The sequence below is a fragment of the Carcharodon carcharias genome, chromosome 2, assembly GCF_017639515.1.
Source record: "Carcharodon carcharias isolate sCarCar2 chromosome 2, sCarCar2.pri, whole genome shotgun sequence".
Classification (NCBI taxonomy): Eukaryota; Metazoa; Chordata; class Chondrichthyes; order Lamniformes; family Lamnidae; genus Carcharodon; species Carcharodon carcharias.
Genome location: NC_054468.1, coordinates 219,488,954 through 219,511,977, shown reverse-complemented (window position 1 = coordinate 219,511,977; position 23,024 = coordinate 219,488,954). Strand labels below are relative to the sequence as shown.

Here is a 23,024-nt window from a genome sequence, read left to right as displayed (position 1 = left end):
TTATGTTGGAGGGAAGGTCATTGATGAAGCAGCTGAAGATGGTTAAGCCTAGGACACTACCTTGAGGAATTCCTACAGTGATATTCTGGGCTGAGATGATTGACCTTCAACAACCACAATCAATGAGCATATCTTTTTAAAAAATATCAGTGACCACAGGGGAAAGCTAAATTTAAGAATTGCCTCCTGATATACTTTTGACCTTTTTAATGAACAAATGACATGATAATTCCAGGGCAGGACAGCCCCGAAATTTCCATTGGAGGAAAATAAAATGCATGGCACTGTGTCACAGTGAATCTGAATTCCATTTGAGCTTTCAAATACGCAATGTCTACCACCTTGACTTTCAAGGGCAGCAGATGCATGGGAACACCACCACCTGCAAGTTCCCCTCAAAGTCAGGCACCATCCTGACTTGGAAATATATCGCTTTTCCTTCATTGTTGCTGGGTCAAAATCCTGGAACTCCCTCCCTAACTAAACTGTGGGTGCACCTGCACCAGATGGACTGCACCAGTTTAAGGAGGCTGCCCACCACCATCTTCTAAAGGGCAAATAGGGATGACCAATAAATCCTGGCCTTGCCAGCAACAGTCTCATCATATGAATGAAAAAGCAAAATTCAATCCATCTTATATTCGTTAACTTGACTATATTAGTTATATGGCTCATTAGCTGTTTAAAGATCATCAATACGCTGCTTCATAATTGTGTCTCCCCCACCCATATTACTATCGCCATAGTTTCATTCCTGAAAAAGACACATTTCAATGTAATAAAATCCCACCATTTTGTCAGCAAGTCACAAATAATAATGGAAAAAAACAGGGCATTCACCTATTTTTGAATAAAACAAAATATAGAGCCGATATTTATAAAAGTTCAAGGTGACCATCCATGTAAAATTAAAATGGCATTTTACTCCATCAGTTGTTTTACATTCCAGATCTGATCATTTATAAACAGTTATTTATGGTTCATGAGATCTATAAGTTTCTGGCAGTCACAGTGCTGTGAAACAGTGGTTAACTAGGTTTTAAACTGATATTTGTTTTGATAATGATAATTTTGACAACTAAAGCCAGTTGAAATCTATTTTAAAATGATCTGAAATCAGACCTAGATCTTGATATGAAAATTATTATTCCTTTAAGCCTACTTTATAAAGACTATGTAACTACTAGTTGTTGTTAACTCATCTGCTGTCCAGCAGCAGGTTTTCCACCCACTCTTTCGACCAAGGATCAGAGATCTAGGAGTTGTTCCAACAATAACAAGAACAAGAAGTTCTAATAGTGTACATGGGTTACATTTTATTCCTTTGATATGCTGTGAAATTAATGCTGCTATCTCTGCCAGTCAAATCGTGTGACAGCCTATCATGACAGCCTACCAATTCTCAAGGCTCCGTAAAATAAAGCCACCTGCAAATTCTGTCTGCAAACTTCATAAAGTAACTGGTCAATCTCCTGTATTGCTCACAATTAGTCAGAAGAAATGGTGTGCTAGGCTTTCTGTCCCCCTTTAATAGGTCATATTTGGCAGGACATGTGACATCTGCCTGTTATGGAGATGCTCTATTGGCCTTAGCACCAGCGTAATTATCATGTTGGAGGTGGCCTACCTAGCCTCTGCTAAAAGGGAACAAAGTTTAGATGTGATGTGCTCCATGCTTCCTACAAATTGGCAGCTTTATTTCCTCCCAGCAAAAGACTGTCAATCCCTTTCTTCAGCATGTGCTAAGCAGAGTTCCTTATAAGTATTTGGATGGTCCTTCAATACTCAGAGTTCTGCCCCTCCGATCGGCTTACCATGAAACACTTGACACCTGGACCAAAACAGCAAACTCTTGTGTAGGGTATTTAAATAGTGTAAATGGTTGAAAATACAATAAAGGTTGTGTTTTCCTCACAGGCATACTATTGCAACATACCATGCCATACATGAAGAAGAATTTTTGCCCCTACAGAACTGGGCCCTGCAAGACTTAGGGGGGGTGAGTGTGGCGGGGCTACATCAGGATAAGCCTGTCTGTCACTGCTGAAAGATTAGCAGGTTTGGAGGCCGCTGAGGTAACAAAGTTTAGCCCAGGGTATCTTGGAGCTATTTTTGATTTAGTAGGTAAAGGGAGATAACAGCACTACTCCTGGAGGAAGTAAGAATTGCAGTTATTACCATTATTGTTATAGAGGTTCAATAGATTGAATGTCTGACAGGCACTTCACCTCAATTTTCCCTCTCTAGCAGTCCCTCGAAGCAAGGAAGACACTTTGCCACAGAGCCTGTGGCAAGAGTTTGTGTGTGGAGTCTTTTAACGTGTAGATGCTGTTGCGCTACAGCTACCACACAGTTCTGGCTGACCAGGAAATTCTCCTGCTTTTACCACCTGCCATAGGCACATCAGAAGGATTTACAGGTTGACAATCGTGCAACACATGCACCTTCCATGGCCATCAAGTCCTGGGGTGGGACTTGAATAGGATCGTTTGGCTCAGAGTTAGGAGTTGAGCACAAGATCTCTTACCTTAATTAATAACGCTTGAAATAAACGTGAAAACTTTAATCACATGTGGCTTCCTTCAGGCTCAGTTGATGCCAGGAGCCTGTGTCTGTTGAGGAGGCTAGGCTGGGTTGAGCTGAATCCACAATATTTGTTGTAAAAAATCTGGACAATTTTAACAAAATATCATAATTTTTCCAGGAGGTTTATGGCTCATTTGGTAGTCCCCTGCCCCCAACTCAGGGGCTGAGTATCTGCCTCAGAGCAAGTGAGAGCCTCATGTTACCTCATTTTGGGAAGGCTCACTGAATTAAGTGCTAATCAAGCATTTAATGGGGCAGCACTGGCCCTTCCTTGAGATCAAGGACCCTGGGGGCAGAAATCCCGGCCCCAAGACTGCTGGCCAATCAGAGGCCAGCAGCGATCCATTGCTCAGCAGTGTCACCAGGGGACTGGTGGTTGCTGCCAGTAACACACCTACCCAAGGCCCAGATCACCGAGGAACCCAAGCCACAAGCAAGAGATGGTGGAATGTGGGTCGTGGGGTGGGAGTCACAGAAGAGGGGTTTGGCAGCAAGGGCAAGGTGTAGTACTCAGCGGACACCCATTCCTATCCACTTCCTGAGGCTGGATCCCTTGATTAGGTACTAAATGCCTTTGAATGAAGGAGCCCTTGAAGCCCAAGAGCTTTTTGAACTCCTGCATGGCAAATCTTCCATTTGCTCTTGGTTGAATACCAGCGGCAGTGGGATGAGGCCCTTAAGTGGGCATAAATTTCCCACTTAAATCCCTTAATTGACAGCAAGGCAGGAAGGCCGTCATGAGTCACCCTCCCACCCGATTAAATGCCCACCTGCCACCAAACTCACCTTGGGGAGGACATTAAATACCTGGACCTGTTGGCTACAGGAGGAGCATTTATGACATGGTTCAACTGGTTTGATAATCAGCCTGCTAATCTTTCCAATACTTCCCTACTATTTCGCAAATGAACAAACATGTGAGAGAGGTTACAAACAAGTATACTTCTTCTCATTGGATACTTTCAACCTTACAATAAAAAATTATAACTCTTCTTCTAACTAACCCAGTCCTCTATGTCCGGAACACATCTGTCAAACGTCATCCCTCTCAAATTTCTGTGCCCCACGTCAAGAAAGTATTAAACAACTCAAATCACCAGACTGAGAAAGTCTACTGCCTCTCAGTTATGAATTCATGCATTATTTACTTAACAACAATTAGGTTTTGAAGTCGTAAAGGGACATATATCTACATAAACATATTTAGCAAAAGAAAACTAAATTGTGTTTTGCATGGTCTAAAGTTCCAGTCCTTAAATGAAAAAAATGTATTTACCTTATTGCGAGCAATACTACAAGACACTCATATATAAAATATACATAATATATACACAGATATAGTATAACCATATAAAATTATAGCGTTCTGTAATGAGTTTCAAGATGGCACACCAATTTTTTTTTCTGGAGATTTGCACAGTTTACTAGGAATCACATGGATTTAAATAGATTTAAAGTACATTTAAAAAATCAGTATCAGTACTTTGCTAAGTTTTAAATGCTATTTGTTTCTAATTCTTTCACAGGATATGGGCGTCGCTGGCTAGGCCAGCACTTAGTGCCCATCCCTAATTGCCCTGAGGAGGTGATGAGCCGCCTTCTTGAACTGCTATAGTCGATGTGGTGTAGGCACACCCACAGTGCTATTAGGAAGGGATTTTGACCCAGCAACAGTGAAGGAACAGCAATATATTTCCAAGTTAACGCTACACAAAAGCAAACATAATCTAATTGACCGATTTGAAAGCAAACCCATTTTACCTCAAGTTCACGTCATACCCCCATAAAACTCTTAACAAATCTGGGCAGGTATAAAACAATAAGATATTTTTCTCAATACTTTCAACCCTACAAAATAAGTCTACTTCTTTTGGCTAACTTAATCCTATTGTACCAAGAAACTTCTCTGCAGTCTTTTCACGTTCTTATTTTTTAAAAACGAAGTAATTAAAATGACTACATATAATCCATTAACGTGAATGGTATTTACGTATTGAACGGATAGGCTGTCTAGTTACACGACCATATGTCACGTCCCCAATATTGTAACCACCAGGAATATCTTCCCATGTTGCTAAATCAAATTACCACATGAAAATGAAATGCTTGCAGGGTAGACTGGAAGCAAGTATTCTATTCAAACCAACTACCAGAATTTTTTATAGATAAAGTCAGAGTACCTTCAAAAGACATCCCACTGCTGAATTCAATCAAAACAAAATGCCTTAGATGCATTTGTAGCTAGTTCCAATGAAGATTAATGTTTGAGCCAAAATAAATAATCTAATCTAAGAAATCAGCAAAAACAAACTGCATTTATATGGCGGCTTTAATATAGTTAAAATCCCTAAGGTGCCTCACAGAAGTGTAAATAAACACAACTTGACACCAAGCCATATAAGGCGATATTAGGGCAGATGACAAAAGCTTGGACAAAGAGGTTGATTTAGCAGAGCATATCAAAAGAGTAAGGATAGGCAGAAAGGTGAAATTGTTTAGGGAAGGAATTCCAGAGCTTAGGGTCTAACAGCTGAAGGCATAATCGAGAGCCAATGGTAGAGTGATTAAATTTTGAGGTTTGCAGGAGGTCAGAATTGAAGAAATGCAGATACCAGAGTCTTGTAAGGTTGGAAATCATTAACATTAAGACTAGTGGACTGAGGTGGAAGAATTTAATGGGCCTCCACCAGAGGGGTTTGCAGACAGGGGACCAGTAAAATTCCCCGGGTGGTCTACCCGGTACCCTCCAACCCGCCCCCAACTTGTCTCCAATTTTATGGGGGTAAGCGAGGTGCGCTTGCCTGGCTTTGTCTCAGTTCAAGACCTAAAGCACTCAATTAATTTTGAGAACAGCAGGAGTTCAGGGATGGGTAGAAAGCCAGGTAGGTTACTCTGCTCGGGCTTTGGGCAGGAATAGAGGATAATGCCTCCATCAATAGCCCCCTTTCCAGATTGGGCACCCTCCCCGAAGATTGGCCCCGAGCCACATACTCTCTCCCTTTCTGGCCCTATCATCAGGACTCCCACCCCTTCTGCCCAATCCCCCAAGACCTTCTCTCCCGACCCTGCCATGAGGCCCCGGTTTTACCTGCATCCTGGGGCTCTGGCACTTTGCTTGGTGGGACCGCTTGTAACGTTAAATGTTTGAGGCGCAGCTGTAATCCGCGGTGGGGAAATGTTCCTTGCTGGCTCTTTGGGTGGTGGGGTGGGAAACCCCGCCATCTGTTAAATTCTGCCCATAGTGTTTTTATCTCAAAGTTAGAATTAGTAGAGTAGGGTCGTTTCAATATTCTGGAGCAGAACCTTTACATCTTCCACAGATTTGGTTAGGGAAAAATATTACAGCAATAATTCTTAACTAAAGAGCTACTCTATAAAACCTTGGCAGGTTGATATCTTTCTGAAACTGTTGGGAAATAAAAACTCTGATGTTGGTAGAAGTTAGGACTCAGCTATCTTGTATAGCCTTTTTTGACATGGTTTCATGTTGGTAACTTATTAGTAGAAAGTTGACAAATTCTGAAATACATGTTTTACCTTAACATAGATTTTTGGCAATTTGCAAACCTGAAGGTTTGACTTAATGTAGGAGTGGGAGCAACTCAGTCATTCATAAAAGCTGCAGGTGCAATGTATACACTTGTTTTTATAGCAATTTAAAGCAATGTGCAACTTTCTTCAATGCTATATGCATAGATAACAGTTCTATGTTTCAGCTCATTTTATAGTTTTCCCAAATAATTTACTTTTATCACACACCGTACATAAGCAGTTCTAGTTAGTGAGGAAATTCTTGGGAGCTCCAATAGTTACAGCATCAAATACAGGAAACATCAAGGCTACTGAGAATTCTAGGAACTGGACTTTCAGCACGTGCTGAAGCTGAGATCTGGGGTGGATGGGGGCTAAAATAGCTCTGCAGGTCAGTGGATCCATCCCACCTCCAGGCCATTTTTGTGGAAGCAGGGTCAGCTGCAAGCAGGGAATTTTCCACTCGGCCTCCAGGTTCCTGTAGTGGCGAGGACCTGTTTAAATGCCAGGAGGCACCCTCCTAGTGGCAGGCTGGGGGACCAGCTCTCCAGGCAGGCCGAGAGGTCCTCCCTGTCTGGATTCAGGAGCAGCCATAGGCTGCCCTGTAGAGGGGATCCCCACCACACAGCGGTAACCTGGCTGCAAAACCATTTTTTAATTTAAAGTTTGAAAGAGTTGGCACTAGCAATAAGTGTTCACCTGCTCCACTAGTGAGGAGGATCCAGTAGTTACCTGCCATGAAAGCCTGACCTCCTCAAGGACTGGTGCTCAGACTTGTTGGAGAACTGATTCACTGCTTATGGACTCTGTGTTGGAGGTCTTGTCTCGTCCTAGCTGGATCTCGGTTTCCATCCCCTCTGCTCTGTGGAGGGACTTGCGGCTGAGGAGAAGGCAATTGGAGAAGGTGCTTCTGCTGATACTTTTGTCAGTGGTATTGTTTCTATGCTTGTCCCTCATCAGGGGTGCAAGGTTCAGTTCCATAAACTGCTCCCATTCAATGATGAAGGCTGGCAGCAGAAGATGCTTTAAGTGCTGAGAGGTGAAGTGCCTCCAAGACTTGGCAATCACCTTTTAAATAGTATAATACCCTCTGGGAGAAGAGGTGCTTTGAATTGTAGCCTCTCATCTGGCCATGGCTGGGGCTCTTCAGTATAACTGATCAAAACCTTCCCAGCTTGTCAGTTTCACTGAAGAAGCTCTTCCTGCTGTACTTTTGCTTTGGTGATTCTTGTGAATTGCTGACATTTCCAGAAACTGGTGTCCTGGCTATTAACCCATAATTGAGGGTTGAAACAATTCTTAATTTTTAAGTACCTTAATTACTAATCCGGCAGATCCAATCGGCCCATTGTTTCCCGTGGAACTGCTCATAGATGGGAGATTCTTATCAGAGCTACCTAGGAAAACTGTTGTTTTTCCTCAAGAGCCAAAGGAAATTCTGGCCATTAAAATTGCTGGTATTGATGGATCAATGCTTAATGGATTGTGTTATGGCAGGTAAAGGAATAGAATATGAATATGTGAAACACTTATGGCCAATATTGGTTAAAATACTTTGAACGAAAAGTATTGGTATGTATTCCTTATATTTGAATTAATTCTAATGGTTTTAGAATGAAGAACAATTATTTGCAGGCAGTGATTGAGCCTATTTGCAGCCAGTGATTGAGCACTATTGCCATCTCACTAATTACAATCTACAGTACCAAGAAAGAACTTGGTGAAGGTCATGTATCTAATTTACAAATTTCTCCTGTAGAAGAGCCACTGCAGTTGCAAAGGAAGAAACCATAATTTAGAACAGAAACAATTAATTCCCAAAAGCCTTATTAGTTAGTGAGTCGCCAAGTGATATGCTCTCTGTCATTCATTTGGAGAGCCATTGTTCAGTAATTAGGTGACCTACTTTTCCGCATGAAAGAAACAATGAATATCATGCAGATTTTTGCCAAATCAACATAGATTCAGAGTGTCCTAATACATGCAAATGGAATAATTGTTCTCTAGATTAGATTTATCTGGGTGTGAATAAAATGCCTAAAGAGCATGAAACCATTTTCAGTTTAGGGTGAATAACAGCCATGCCATTGAGTTTTTGGATTGTGCCTTGTGTAGTAGATCATTCAGGCTCATAAGTGATATAACAGCTGGAAACAGTAATGTTTTTTAGTATAGCTCAAAGTTGCTGCTGTTCCAAAAGACTGTTCTGTGAGCTTGGAATACAGCAGGTTAGAACCCAAACCCGTTAGGATAACAATGATGATCTAAAGATTCCCTCTGTATATTTTAATGGTAGGGTGCATTTTTGATGAAACTTTTATCAAATCTGGCACACTGATATATAAAAAGATAAGCAATTAGATTGTAAACAATGATCCTGTAATTTCTAGATATGAAGGATGCTTTTGACCAGATTCTTTAGTGTACAGCTTTTTCTTGATAGTTGTACATAGACTAAATGGAGAGGTGGAGAGAAGCTGAATCACACAAATATTGATACAGAAGGAGCCCATTCAGCCTCTCATGCCTGTTCTGCTTCCATTTCTTTCGTCAAAGTCACCAATGTCAATCACATTTCTAGTTCTGACATGTAGGTGGCAGATTAGAAAGCATCAATTCATTAAATGGGCATGCTCTTCATGAAAGAATGACTGGTAAATAATGTTTCTGACTGTATACACTCGCATGACTTGGTGATATATCAAACACTTGTACGTGACAATATCATGATAAAAATGGCACATATCCACTGCATCCCACTCCAAAGAGGATCAGCCAATTGTTTTTAAATTAAGCCAGTGGCCCAATTGGAAATACAAAATAAACTTCAATCAAAAAACAGAATAAATGCTAGAAAAGTACATCTCAACGTGATGAAATAAATACAGCATCTGCTGTCATATGGCTTTGTAGTGGTCACCGATGCAGCATTTGACTGTTTGTGGTGAAGTATTCCAGCAAATGCTCTAGCTTAAAGCTCACCAGTACATTGATAATATCAGTGAATTCTGGGGTGAAAATCTTCACAAATAAGTTGGCTGCATTCTGACCATTTTGAAAGAAACTAGAAGTGACTGGATACAATTCCAATATGATGTAAAGCATAAGGTTGCAAGTATTATAAAGAGTGGAGGCATATTTTTCTGAAATAGTGAAAAAAGCATTTTAATTACAATCTGTTCAGTAAAATGTGCTATGTCTGAGGCAGAGTGTGATGGTGTAGCTAGTACTGTTCTGTCGAAGGGTCATGAGGACTCGAAACGTCAACTCTTTTCTTCTCCGCCGATGCTGCCAGACCTGCTGAGTTTTTCCAGGTAATTCTGTTACTGTTTTATTTAAACTGACTAAAGACCAAACTAAATCTTTATTCACTAAAAAAATACTTCATATGACAAGCTGAAAGTTGTATATATTGCACTCAATTGCTGGTTTTAAAATAGACTCAAGTGCCCTATGAAGGTGCATAACTGGAGCTTACGCTTGCATTGGACATAACTAATGTTCACATAATTAACAAAGTTTAAATCTTATAGGGTGGGTCACAATCAATGCATTTGCACACCATGAGTGGAATATTGTGCTTTCTCCCACGGCATTTTTGGTAGTAGGGGGGCATTTAATCAGGCAAAAGGACGGTAAGTGGGGACCACATCACCTTCCTGCCTCCACCCTGATTATGTTCATGGTGGGATTCCCATGGACAGCCTTCCCGCCCCACCATCAATTGGTATTAACCCAGTATTGGGAGTGGGTGGAGGGCGAGATTCTCCATATGGGGAACATGAAAAGCAAACTCTGATGTGTTTGCTTGCTGACTCATGAGGTGGTCCCTCGTTCAAAGGTACAGTGCCTGATCGAGGGACCGAGCATCGGAAAGAGGGGAGGACTGCTGAGAGCCACCTTTCTGCCCTTGCTGCCAACATCCCCCTCCCCGTGACCCCCTTTCCCACCGTCACTCACCTGTGGCCTTCCTTGATCTGAGGCCTCGGGTGGGAGTAGCATCGGCAGCAGCCACCGCCTTGCTTGTAGTTCTGCTGAATACAGAGGAGCTTCTGAGTGGGCGTGACTGCCACCCCCAGGGTGCTTGATCCCGGGGGAAGACCCACCACTGGCCTATCAAGTGTCTGAGTGGCAAAAGGTGCGGCAGGCCTTCTTGAAAATAGACAACATGGTGGGTCTCACCAGCTCTCCAGCCAGTGGCCACGACCCTCGTCACCTCTGCAAGATTCCACCCAACCTCTAAGACAAGATTCTGTTCACCATGTGTATGCAAGTTCCAGTTCATGGTGGCTCAATAAATATCTTTATTTATAAACAGAGAATAACAAAGTGGAATCTAAAATACCTGCAACTAAGATTTAATAATAAAACATTAAGGGATATAATATTACAAAGCTCATCATTTTATTTGTGCTTGTATACAGTTTAACTGACTATATTATAGCCAAATTAGTTGACAATACAAAGATAGGTAGGAAAGCAAGTTGTGAGGACGATACAAAGAGGTGCAAAGGGATATAGTTAGGTTAAGTGAGCGGACAAAAATTTGACAGAGTACAAAGAGAACTTTGTCAGGAAGAATCGAAAAGGAAAATATTATTTAAATGGGGAAAGTGCAGAGTGTTGCCGTACATAGGGATCTTGGTGTACTTGTACATGAATCACAAATACTTAGCATGTAGGTACAGAAAGTAATTAGGAAGGCAAATGAAATGTTGGCCTTTATTATTAGGGAGATAGAGAATAGGGAAGTTGTGTTACAACTGTGCAGGGCATTGGTTAAACCACATCTAGAGTACTGCATACAGTTTTGATCTCCTTACTTAAGGAAGGATATTCTTGCATTGGAAGCAGTTCAAAGAAGGTTCACTAGGTTGACTCCTCGGATGAAGGGGTTGGCTTAGGGGGAAAGGTTGAGAAGGTTGGGCCTATACTCACTGGAGTTTAGAAGGATGAGAGGTGATCTCATTGAAACATACAAAATTCTGAGGGGACTTGATCGGGTAGGTGCCGAGAGTATGTTTCCCCTTGTGGGAAAACCTAAACTAGGAAGCACCATTTCAGAATAGGGGTCTCCAATTTAAGACTGAGATGAGGAGGAATTTCTTCTCTCAAAGATCAGTAGTCTTTGGAATTCTCTTCCCCAGAGAGCAGTGAAGGTTGGGTCATTGAATATATTCAAGGCTGAGTTAGACAGCTTTTGATCTATAAGGGAGCAAGGGTTATGGAGGGACAGGCAGGAAAGCGGAGTTAAAACCCCAATCAGATCAGCCATGATCTTATTGAATGGCAGAGCTGAATGGCCTACTCCTGCTCCTATTTGTTATGATCTTATGAACAGATGACTAACAATTTTTGACATTGATCATAGGGTTTTCAGCAGCCTCATATGCCTCAGTTGTTAAGGATCACATGGGTAAGTCTAAATGGCAGATTTTAGCCACATGTCTCAACAAAATGGAACATAATCTAAGTCTCCTGAAGTGCTTCCATTGCATAGTGATAACGTTAAGAAAGAAAGAAGGAAATAAATGCCATAGCACACAAATAAAAACAGAAAGTGCTGGAAAAACCCAGCAGGTTTGGCAGCACCTGTAGAGGGAGAAACAAAGTTAATGTTTTGAGTCCATATGACTCTTCTTCAGAGCAATGTTCAGAGCAAAGCTAAAGTGGTATTATCACTGGACGCCCAGGGTAATGCTCTTGGAGGGCCCCGGGCTCAAATCCCATCATGACAGATGATGAAACTTGAATTCAATAAAAATCTAGAATTAGAAGTCTGATGACCACAAAACCATTGCTGATTGTCATAAAAACCCATCAGGTGCACTAATGTCCTTTAGGGAAGGAAATTTGCTGTCATTACCTGATCTGGCCTACATGTGACTCCAGTCCCACAGCAAAGTGGTTGACTCTTAAATGCCCTCTGAACAAGGGCAATTAGCGATGGGCAATAAATGCTGGCCTAGGCAGTGACATCCACATGCCATGAACTAATAAAACATTTTGGTAGGCCCAATAACCAACGATATAATAGCTAGACAAGGAAACAACGAATCATCTGCAAAATCTGATGAAGTTCTAAGATCATTCGATATTTATTTTAACCTCAGAAGTAAAATCCTAAAAGGTTAACTTCAATCAATGTGTCCAGCAGCCAGGGGAACCTGTGGACTCATTCATCACTGAGCTGTACAGAATGACAGAAGGCTATGATTACCGTGACCGAAAATCTGAGCTAATCAAGGATAGAATATTTGTAGGAGTGGCAGATGATGCACTCTCAGACATGCTCCAAGCGAAGGAAGATCTAACCCCTGAGAAAGGAATCCAGATTGAAAGGCAATCTGAAATCCGTTTGCAGCACAGATCCATATTAAGGGGAGAAAGCAAACAAAATTAATCCAACTGTCCAGCTAGTGAAACAGCATAGAAACAGGGACATTCCAGGCCACGGGCAGCAATACTCTAACCGACCAGTACAATGACCTTGCAACCACTGTGGAGCAAAGCGTCCCCACAGGCGTGGTTACTGTCTAGCAATTTCAGTCCAATACTTTCAGGAAGCTGTGCAAAGCCAAAACATTAAAACACACAGAAGATCCCACGAAGATATACAAGGTTGAGACCACATACCAAGAGGACACACACCACGCTTCTTGGGTGAGGTCAGCGATCCTGGATTTTCATTCTGGAACGTGGATATCTTGGTTAAAGCTTTAAGTTGGACATGGTAGCCAGTGTTACGGTCCTATTGGAAAAGGACTGTGGCTGAGAGACCTCTGTCTATGAACAACAGACAGATTACTTTATGGGCCTGGAGGAATCCGACTCCGGATCATAGGCATGATTCTGGAGCCAGTCTTTTCCTCTCTTGAGCAGAGATGCCTGTGTAGCCCTGAATCTCAAATTGGCAAAAGATGTCAAGACAAACGCTTCATAAATTATACAGAACTGCAAGCTCCCAAGAGCTCCGACAAGAAAGATTCTCTCAACTGGGACTTCATCTCTGAACTGTCTTCTCTCTTTGCAGAGCAGGTTTGTCCACTTTCATTACAAGTGTCAGAAGCCCCTCATTTGTCAGACCAGCCAACCACTCAGATGGTTCCCACGGCACCTTGGGAAGATGACAGTCATGAGAAGAACCAACAACAAGAAGAGCCTCAACTTCCAGCTCCGATACCAGTTGGAGAGATAAGCCCTGAGACCATAGAGCAGATGCTGCAATCCCCAGCCAGCATGAGAGTGCCACAAATGATGCTGGAACCAAGTAGCTGCCATCCATTGATGACAGTACACCACACAGCCAAACGTAAAGGTCAGCTTACTACCATGTCACAACCTCACAACAGGAAGAGCCATCTTTCATTCCAGTGTTCGTCATGGCGAGCCGCACAAAGGAAGAGGAGAAAGAAAACACTATAGAGACAAGCCCAGAGTTTGTCTTCCCATAAGGACTGGGATAAACCACCCACCATCTAGCTGCACTACAAGTGGGAAATCAACAAAGTGTGATTCAATGCTAAAGAATGGAAAAAAGGGGTGAAAGGACACCCAGATGCCAGAACAACCTCTGATTCAACAAAGTTTACCTGCAGCAACAGAGCCTACCACTCCTCTGACAGGAGTGAGAACACAATATGGAAGGGTTATAAGACCTCCTGACCACCTGGACATATGAACTCAGAGACTAGAGGGGGGAGTAGTAATGATCTAAATTCATGGAGTAAACTGGGATAACTTGTAAATACATTGGATAAAGACTTGGAGATGGGTGTAGTATAAGGGTCCAGCACATAAAGGGTGAACGTGGGACTGAGTAGAATACCACCCACACAGTGATGTAAGAGAACACATGACCTGAACCTAGGGGTCAGTGTAGTGTTGGGCAAAGCTGTGTAGAAGCAAGCATAGAGACTCCTAGTTTGGATCTTTATTGTACCTATGTATAAAGTTTCCAGTAGTTAATAAATACTTACTGTTGAACAACCTAAAACTACGAATACCTTGATAAGACCTACTGAACTACGCCCAGCACCTTCTAAAAGGGTCTTGCAAAAAAAAAAGTACAAAGCAAGGAAGAGCCCTGGAAAGCAATTAAAGTTAAGCCTCGTAATCTGGGCACAGGCAAAAGAAAAGTGTAGCCAAGCATCCCAGAGGAGGCAAAACTATCTCGTGCTACAGCAGCCAACCCTATTGGAACATAGAGGGCAAATATCAGGCTCATATTACAGCTAAATGCTGGAAACTGAACACATTGAGTGCAAATCGCAAACTTAACCTTGCCTTGCTGCTCTTTAATCTTGGTAATTGAGCATTGCACTGCAATACTGTTATTATGGAAAACCCAGTTAAAGCTGAGATATTGTAATGAACTTCAGTTTCGTACATTACAACAGTGAATAAATTTTAAAAGTATTTTACTGGCTGTGAAGCATTTTGGCATGTTATGAAAGGTGCTTTATAAATGCAAGTTCTATCTTTCTCTTTCTTACAGTTGCACCCAAGATAATCCACACAGTTTACTGAAAATACATGAAAATACAAGTACATAATGTAATGTGGTTTACCTTTCTGATGGTGCGAGGTGTGCTACCAAAGATATTGCTTTCAAAAAGTAGCATTAGCTAATACATCTTTGTATCAAAATGATCTGTGACAATTCTGGCAAGTGGAATTTAATTTGCTTCACTCAATTCAAGTTGCAACAAGACTGCTTTGTATAAAGGTTAATATAATTTAACCTGAAGAAAATATATCAAATCATTAACAAGTAATGAAATAACAGAACAGTAAAATAAAATTAAAATGAGTACTGCGCAAAACACAAATTCAAATAATAAGCACTTTAATAGTGAAGTGGTTACCTTAACACTGATACACTATCAAGCACTACTGACATCATAAAGTTTGGACTGAGTAAGGTGGCAGGTATAATATTTATTGCAGATGTAAAGAACCGACTGTGTGCAGTGAATAATTAAACAACAATACATTTATTCTTTTCTCTTTGTTAATTTCTAAATGAAAGTTTTTAATTTTTAAATAATTTATATAGATTGAAAAGTGTGGGTGTATTCTAATCAATCTGAACAGAATGCTTACGATGGAATAGGTTATTATATCCCTAATTGGGCTGCAGTTGAATCCTGATTAATGAATCACAAGCTTGCCAAAAAATGTTACATTTGGATCAGAGTTATGTGTAAAGATCTCTATAGACTGTTTGTAAGGAAAACAACCAGCTCATAATACTTGAATCTCATCCAACTTACACTACTCCTGAATTTGAATGAAAATACTTTGCCCTTTCCACAGCAGAATTGCAGTATGAAAAAGGTGGCTTAAATCTTAAAGAATTACAACACTCAGATGTGCAGTAACTGAAAATTCAAAAAGCTAGATTTGCTCAGAAAAGGTTGCTAACTGGGTGATCAATGTATAGTATATATCAGTGATCGCTGGCTAATGAAAAATCGTGTTGAATCTGACCACATAAGCAAGCACCATAGAACAAGTGCATTATGCCTAGCATGACAAGTGTGACACTGTTACTTTTGAAACTACAGATACCTAACGCATAGATAAAGGCAAAAAACTGCAGATGCTGGAAATCCGAAACAAAAACAAAAAGCGCTGAAAAAACTCAGCAGGTCTGACAGCATCTGTGGAGAGAGAGACAGAGTTAACGTTTCGAGTCCATATGACTCTTCTTCAGAGCTAAGAGAAATAAAAATGTGGTGAAATTTATACTGTTTAAGGGGGGTGGAGCGATAGGTGGAGGCAAAGGAGAGATTGCCAAAGATGTCATAATCAAAAGGTCAAAGGGGTGTTAACGCTGGTGGTACTGGCTAAGAGAGATGCTAATGGTGACATAAAGGATAGAAAGCAAAATGTGATAATAGCCAGACAAGGGTAAGCACTCTGGAAAGAACAACATGAGCAAGTGACAGATGGCCTTTGTGGGGGTATGGTGGGGGTAGGGGAATGTGGTGGGAAAAAGATCGAAAATAGGCTAAAAGGTGGGGATAATGTAATGAATAAAAATGAAGATAAATTATTAAAATAATAATAATAGAAATAAGTGGAAAAAATAAAAATGAATATTGAAAAAAGAGGATAAAAAGGGGTGAGGATGGAAGAGAGAGTTCATGGTCTGAAGTTGTTGAACTCAAATGTTAAGTCCGGAAGGCTGTAAAGTGCCTAAATGGAAGATGAAGTGCTGTTCCTCCAGTTTGCGTTGAGCTTCACTGGAACATTGCAGCAGGCCAAGGATGGACATGTGGGCATGAGAGCAGGATGGTGTGTTGAAATGGCAAGCGAGAGGAAGGTCTGGGTCATGCTTGCGGACAGACCGAAGGTGTTCCACAAAGCAGTCACCCAGTCTGCGTTTGGTCTCTCCAATGTAGAGGAGACCGCATTGGGAGCAGCAAATGTAATAGGGCAAATTGAGGGAAGTGCAAGTGAAGCGCTGCTTCACTTCAAAGGAGTGTTTGGGCCCTCGGACGGCGAGGAGGGGGAAGGTAAAGGGGCAGGTGTTGCACCTTCTGCCATTGCATGGGAAGGTGCCATGCGAGGGGGCTGATGTGTTGGGGATGATGGAGGAGTGGACCAGAGAGTCCCGGGGGAATGCCCTGTGCCCCCTCCTCATTGTCCAAGGGCCCAAACACTCCTTTCAAGTGAAGCATTGCTTCACTTGCGCTTCCCTCAATTTGGTCACATATCTGTCCTTGGCCTGCTGCCATGTTCCAGAGAAGCTCGATGCAAACTGGAGGAACAGCACCTCATCTTCTGATTAGGTACTTAACAGCCTTCTGGACTTAACACTGAGTTCAACAACTTCAGATCATGAACTGTCTCCTCCATTCTCACCCCTTTTTGATCTCCTTTTGTCAAATATTTATTTTTTAATTTTTATATATATTTTTTCCCACCTATTTCTATTATTATTTTTAAAATTTATTTCCATTCATAGGAACATAGAAAATAGGAGCATAAGTTTACCCTTGCGCTCTTTGAACGTTTGCCATTGCCTATTCACCGTCATCCCTTTAAGTAACGTTTCCCAGTCCATCATAGCCAACTCGCGCCTCATACCATTGTAGTTTCCTTTATTAAGATTCAGGACCCTAGTCTCAGAATCAACTACATCACTCTCCATCTTGATGAAGAATTCTATCATATTATGGTCGCTCATTCCCAAGGGGCGTGGCACAACTAGATTGCCAATTATTCTTTTCTCATTACACAATACCCAGTCTAGGATGGTCTGTTCTCTAATTGGTTCCTCAATTGGTTCAGAAAATCATCCCGTATACACTCTAAGAATTCCTCCTCTACAGTATTGTTACTAATTTGATTTGCCCAATCTATATGCAGATGAAAGTCACCCATAATTACAGATATTCCTTTATTGCATGCATCTCCAATTTCCTGCTTAATGCCATTCCCAACATCACCACTACAATTTGGGGGTCTATATATAATCCCCACTAACGTTTTTTGCCCCTTAGTGTTTCTCAGCTCTACCCATACAGATTCCACATCGTCGGAAGTAATATCTTTCCTCACTATTGTGTTAATTTCGTCCATAACCAGCAATGCAACTCCACCACATTTTCCTTTTTGTCTGTCCTTCATAAATACTGAATACCTCTGGATGTTCAGTTCCCAGGTCACCCTGCAGCCATGTCTCTGTAATCCCAACTATATTATACCTGTTTACATTTATTTGCACAGTTAATTCATCCACTTTATTGCGAATGCTCCTCGTGTTAAGGCACAAAGCCTTAAGGCTTGTCTTTCTAACATCACTTGTCCCGTTCCCACTATTTTTCACTGAGGCCCTGTTTGATTCTTGCCCTTGATTTCTCTGCCTATCACTTTTCTTATTCCTCTTTCTGTCTTTTGTTCTTGTCCTTGATTCCCCCTCCTCTGACTCCTTGCATAGGTTCCCATCCCCCTGCCATTTTAGTTTAAACCCTCCCCAACCACTCCCGCAAATAATCCCCCTAGTACATCAGTCCCGGTCCTGCCCAGGTGTAACCCGTCCAGTTTGTACTGGTCGCAGCTCCCCCAGAACTGTCCCAAGAATCTGAAAACCTCCCCCTCACACCATCTCTTCAGCCATGTATTCATCTGATATATCCTGCTATATCTACTCTGACTAGCACGTGGCACTGTTAGTAATCCTGAGATCAGTACCTTTGAAGTCCTATTTTTCAGCTCACTTCCTAACTCCCCATATTCTGCTTTTAGGACCTCATCCCTTTTTTAACCTATGTCGTTTTTGTACCAATGTGTACCATGACCACTGGCTGTTCACCCTCCCCCTTCAGAATGTCCTGTAGCCGCTCTGAGACATTTTTGATCCCAGCACCAGGGAGGCAACATACCATCCTGGATTCTCGTTTGCGGCCACAGAAATGCCTATCTATTCCCCTTACAATTGAATCCCCTATAACTATTGCATTCCCAGACTCTTTTCTCCTTCCCTGTGCAGCAGAGCCAGTTGTGGTGCAACGATTTTGGCTGTTGCTGCTTTCCCCTGAGAGGCCATTGCCTTCAACAGTATCCAAAGTGGTATACCTGTTTTGCACGGGAATAGCCACAGGAGATTCCTGCACTGCCTGCCTGGTCCTCTTGCTCTGCCTGGTGGTCACCCATTCCCTTCATGCCTGTGGACTCTTAGCCTGCGTGTGACCACCTCTCTATACGTGCTATCCATGATACTCTCTGCTTTGCAGATCCTCCACAGTGTCCTCAGCCGCCACTCCATCTCCGACACCCAGGCTTCCAGGAGCTGCAGCTGGAGACACTTCCTGCACACATGCTGGCCCCAGGCACTAGAAATGTTCCCAGCTTCCCACATAGAGCAGGAGGAGCACACCATGGCTTTGAGCTCTCCTGTCATGACTTACCCCTTTAAATAAACCATTTGGAAGATACTTGGTAGAGGAGTGGAAATTGGAAGCAAAATTGATAAATTTTTTCAGGTCCAGACAAGAGCATGAAGTGGCCCTGAAACTGTCGTCGATGTACCGAAGAAAGAATTGTGGGAGGGGGACCTGAGTAGGACTGGAACAAGGAGTGTTCCACATACCCCATAAAGAGACAGGTATAACTGGGGCCCATGCGGGTACCCATAGCCACAACTTTTATTTGAAGACAAGTTTAAGGAGAAATTGTTCAGTAAGAGGACAAGTTTAGCCAGGCGGAGGACAGTGGCGTTGGATGGGGATTGTTCGGGCCTCTGTTCAAGGAAGAAGCAGGGTATACCACATTTCACCACATTTTTACTTCTCTTAGTTCTGAAGAAAAGACATACAGACTCGAAACAATACCTAACACATGTTCAGTTTATGCAACAGGGTTGAGTTAAATAAAAAATTATAGTGATTCATCAATTCTAGACAAACTTACCACTGTAGTTTTAGTGACAGGCTGTAAAGCAACAGCATGACACTAAATTAGGGAGGCCTAAAGTCAACAAAAGTACTTTGAGAAGCAATTAATCTCAAACTATATCCTTTTCCTTAAGTAAAACCATTTAAAAGAAACAGATCGTGTACTAGAAAAATGAAGTCAATCCTGTTTCAACATTTCCAATGGTGACTGTCTGAAAGCATGAACTGTAGACACCACCATAATGCAATGCCTAGGCATTTTGATCACTATAGTTTTCAGATTTTATTTTTCATAATAAGAGATTTGAAAAAAAAACACATATAATTGGAGATTACTTAATAATGTAATAGGGCTGTACTTTTAAGGGTTATTTCTCGACCAGGAATTATACATTATCAGTTTAGTAGAGTTCTGCACTTTGATCAGGTATTTATTTATCTGGAAGTCAACTTGTGTTTTTTCTTCTTGGTTTCAAAATTAAATTTACGTAATCATAACTATACTGAATACAATAGTGTTCTATTCCAAGGTACAAGATATAAAATTTGTTATAGGAATCAAGTGCTTCCATCTAATCAAAAAAGAGAACATGCTGAGGAGGAAATTCAGAATAACAACATTCAACAGAGAGGGTGCAAATGCTACATACCTTTGCTTCATTCTCTCATGCATTGTTCCATGCTGGATACACTGGTTTTCCATTTCATCATTTCTTGCTTGGAGTTTCTCTAATCTTTCCTGTAAATACTCTTTATCCTGACAAAGTTGGCCAACCTCTGACCTGGAATATATAATTTTACGGTGAGAATAGTTGAGGAAAGACCAAATGCAATAAAGAAACACTGAATGAGAAAGTCAACAATACTGTGCAAATGTATTGAAATGGGAAGGGGTAAGGATGATGAATGAAAATGTAATTCATTAATTATTCATTACAAATTGTCCAACTCAAAACACAAAGTCACAGATAACATTCTCTGTGACTATGACGATAGTTCATTAATCCTCCTTAAACTCTCTGCGGCATCTGACATGTTTGACCACACTATCCTGAAATGATAATAGCTTTCCTTGACAACAAAGGCAACATTTGACCAAGTATGGCAGTAAGGAGCTCTTGCAAAATTGAAGTCAATGAGGGTATATGGAAAACTCTCTGCACCTGGAATTGTACATGAAGGTGGTTGTGGTTGTTGGAGGCCAAATGTCATAGCCCCAGGCCATCAGTGCAAGACTCTTGATGGACTGCTACATGAATGGCCTTTCCATCCATCATAAGGACAGGAGTGGGTCTGTTTACCGATAATTCTACTGTGATGTGTTTCACTCCACTCCCGTAATTGTGCAACAGCCTACGCCAACCTACAGCAGGACCTTGGCGCTGATAATTGCAGGTAATGTTGGTGTCACATGAGTGCCAGTCGATAAAAATTTCCAACAAGGGAAGACCTAAACACTTCTCTTGATTTTCAGTGGTACAAAGACCAGAATTTTATATAACTATATGTTCAATTGAAAAAGTTCCCCATCATAGAGTTACCTGAACTAATCACTAAGCATGTTTGGGTTTGAATTGCATGACTTGACTTCTCCCTTTAAAATAACTGCTGCAGGAGGAACGCCCTAAGGATTGTCTTACCTGTCCCTGACAGTAATCAGTTTGAATGCTTGGAAATTAAACAGCTAGAGAGTGAGAAAGGGTTAAAATTATGCAAATATATGAGCCTGTACAAGTGTGCAATTTCCCTGAGATCAAGGAAAGTGAGAATTAAACCAGATAGTCCAGTTACAGCTACCGACAGAGAAGATGAATTTACTCAGGAACAGAAGATCCAGGAGGAATGAATAGCACCTCTACAGATGGACGTTCATCACTCTGATGTCTCAGAAGGTTAACACCATCCTTTCAGAGGAGATGAGGAAACCAATTCATCTAGCTTGTGAGGTTTCATTAGTTCTGAAAACACTGCTAACTACAATCATATAGACTTTAATCTATTCAATAGACTGCTGGCTAGCTAATGCCATTAATTTGTCAGATATCTAATGGAGCCAAATCCTAAATTAATCATCAATTTATATCAATCTCAGAAACTGTAAATATATGAGTAGAAAATAGCTACTGCTGAATTATTCTGAAAGAACTGAACTGCTTTTGTAACTTATTTATTTCATCAATTAACTCTTTTAGAGTAATTATTTGCAAACTCGATGTTCATGTTCAAATGCTATGAAATATGATTCTAAAGTTAATAAAAAATTATTAGTTTATGATTTTGTTGTGTGACCTCTTTGATAAGTAAAGATTAGTTCAGTCACCCAGTAGCTTACCTAAATACTGATGGGAGATTGGCAGTGTAAGTACTAATATAACTCAAACAATTCAATGAGCCAAGTTTAGGCATCAGCAACTTCTAGGCAAAAACTGGGTGGTAAATTCCTAACTACTCTTAGATTAAGAACTAGTCACAGTATTTAACTCATCCAGTTAAGTTTCTGAACATTGGTAACCCCCAGGATGTTGATGGTGGGGATTCAGCAATAGTGGTGGTACACTCCTCGTTATTTGAGTATGTCCAAGCTGTAAGTGACTTCATCTTATGTGGATCCTTGCATGACTGATGAATCCAACACGAGATTGGTATGGATGCCCACAGAACCGGCAGTACATATTGCCCTTGTTGGTGTTTGAAGGAACTTCTGCAGCTTCGCCACCTCTGGCCTTGCTCTGGGCACCCTGGATGTTGCATGTTTAGCATTGATGGTCCTCAAAATATGCTGAACCAATACTCCCACATGGGTTGGTTGGCTGCAGTGTTTTACCAAGACAGGTGGTTTGCAATGCGGATGTTTTTAAGACCATCTTTATATTGTTTGCCCTCAGACAAATCCCCATAGAAGATCTGCTCGGGGGTTCTGTAGTCATCCATGCAGAAGACATGGCCTGCCTATATAATTTGAATTTTCTGGAGGGTGATCTCCACGGTGTTGAGCTTAGCAAGATGAAGAGCCTTGCTGTTTGTGATTCAGCAATAGGAATACCATTGAATGTAAAGGAAAGTAGTTAGAATCTCTCTCATTGCCTGGCAATTGTGAGGCATTAATGTCACTTGTCATTCATCAGCCCAAGCCTGAATGTTATCCAAATCTTGCTGCATGCAGGAACAGACTGCTTCAGCATCTGAGGAGTTTCAAATGGTACTGAACACTGTGCAATCATGAGCGAACATGCGCACTTCTGACCTGATGATGAAGGGAAGGCATTTGATAAGGTGCCACGTCAAAGGCTATTGTAGAAAATAAAAACTCATGGTGTAAGAGGTAACATATTAGCATGGATAAAAGATTGGCTGGCTGGCAGAAAAACAGAGAGTATGCATAAATAGGTCTTTATCTGATTGGCAGGGTGCAACTAGTGGAGACCCACAGGGGTCTATGCTGGGGCCTCAACTTTTTACAATTAACATCAACGACTTAAATGAGGAAAGCGAAGGTATGGT

At 41.4% G+C, this 23,024-nt stretch overlaps 1 protein-coding gene across 5 annotated transcripts in view; it reads right to left on the bottom strand.

Moving 5' to 3' along the window:
- sdccag8 (SHH signaling and ciliogenesis regulator sdccag8) overlaps positions 1-23,024 on the bottom strand; it is a 414,295-nt gene that overhangs the window by 62,049 nt on the left and 329,222 nt on the right. For all 5 annotated transcript variants that reach the window (XR_005945612.1, XR_005945613.1, XM_041209153.1 and 2 more), the window contains one exon: positions 20,174-20,305. Coding sequence is in view for 3 of the 5 variants with exons in the window: in XM_041209153.1 (XP_041065087.1) it covers positions 20,174-20,305 (132 nt within the window). In the remaining 2 variants the exon portion in view is untranslated. The remainder of the gene's footprint in view (positions 1-20,173; positions 20,306-23,024) is intronic.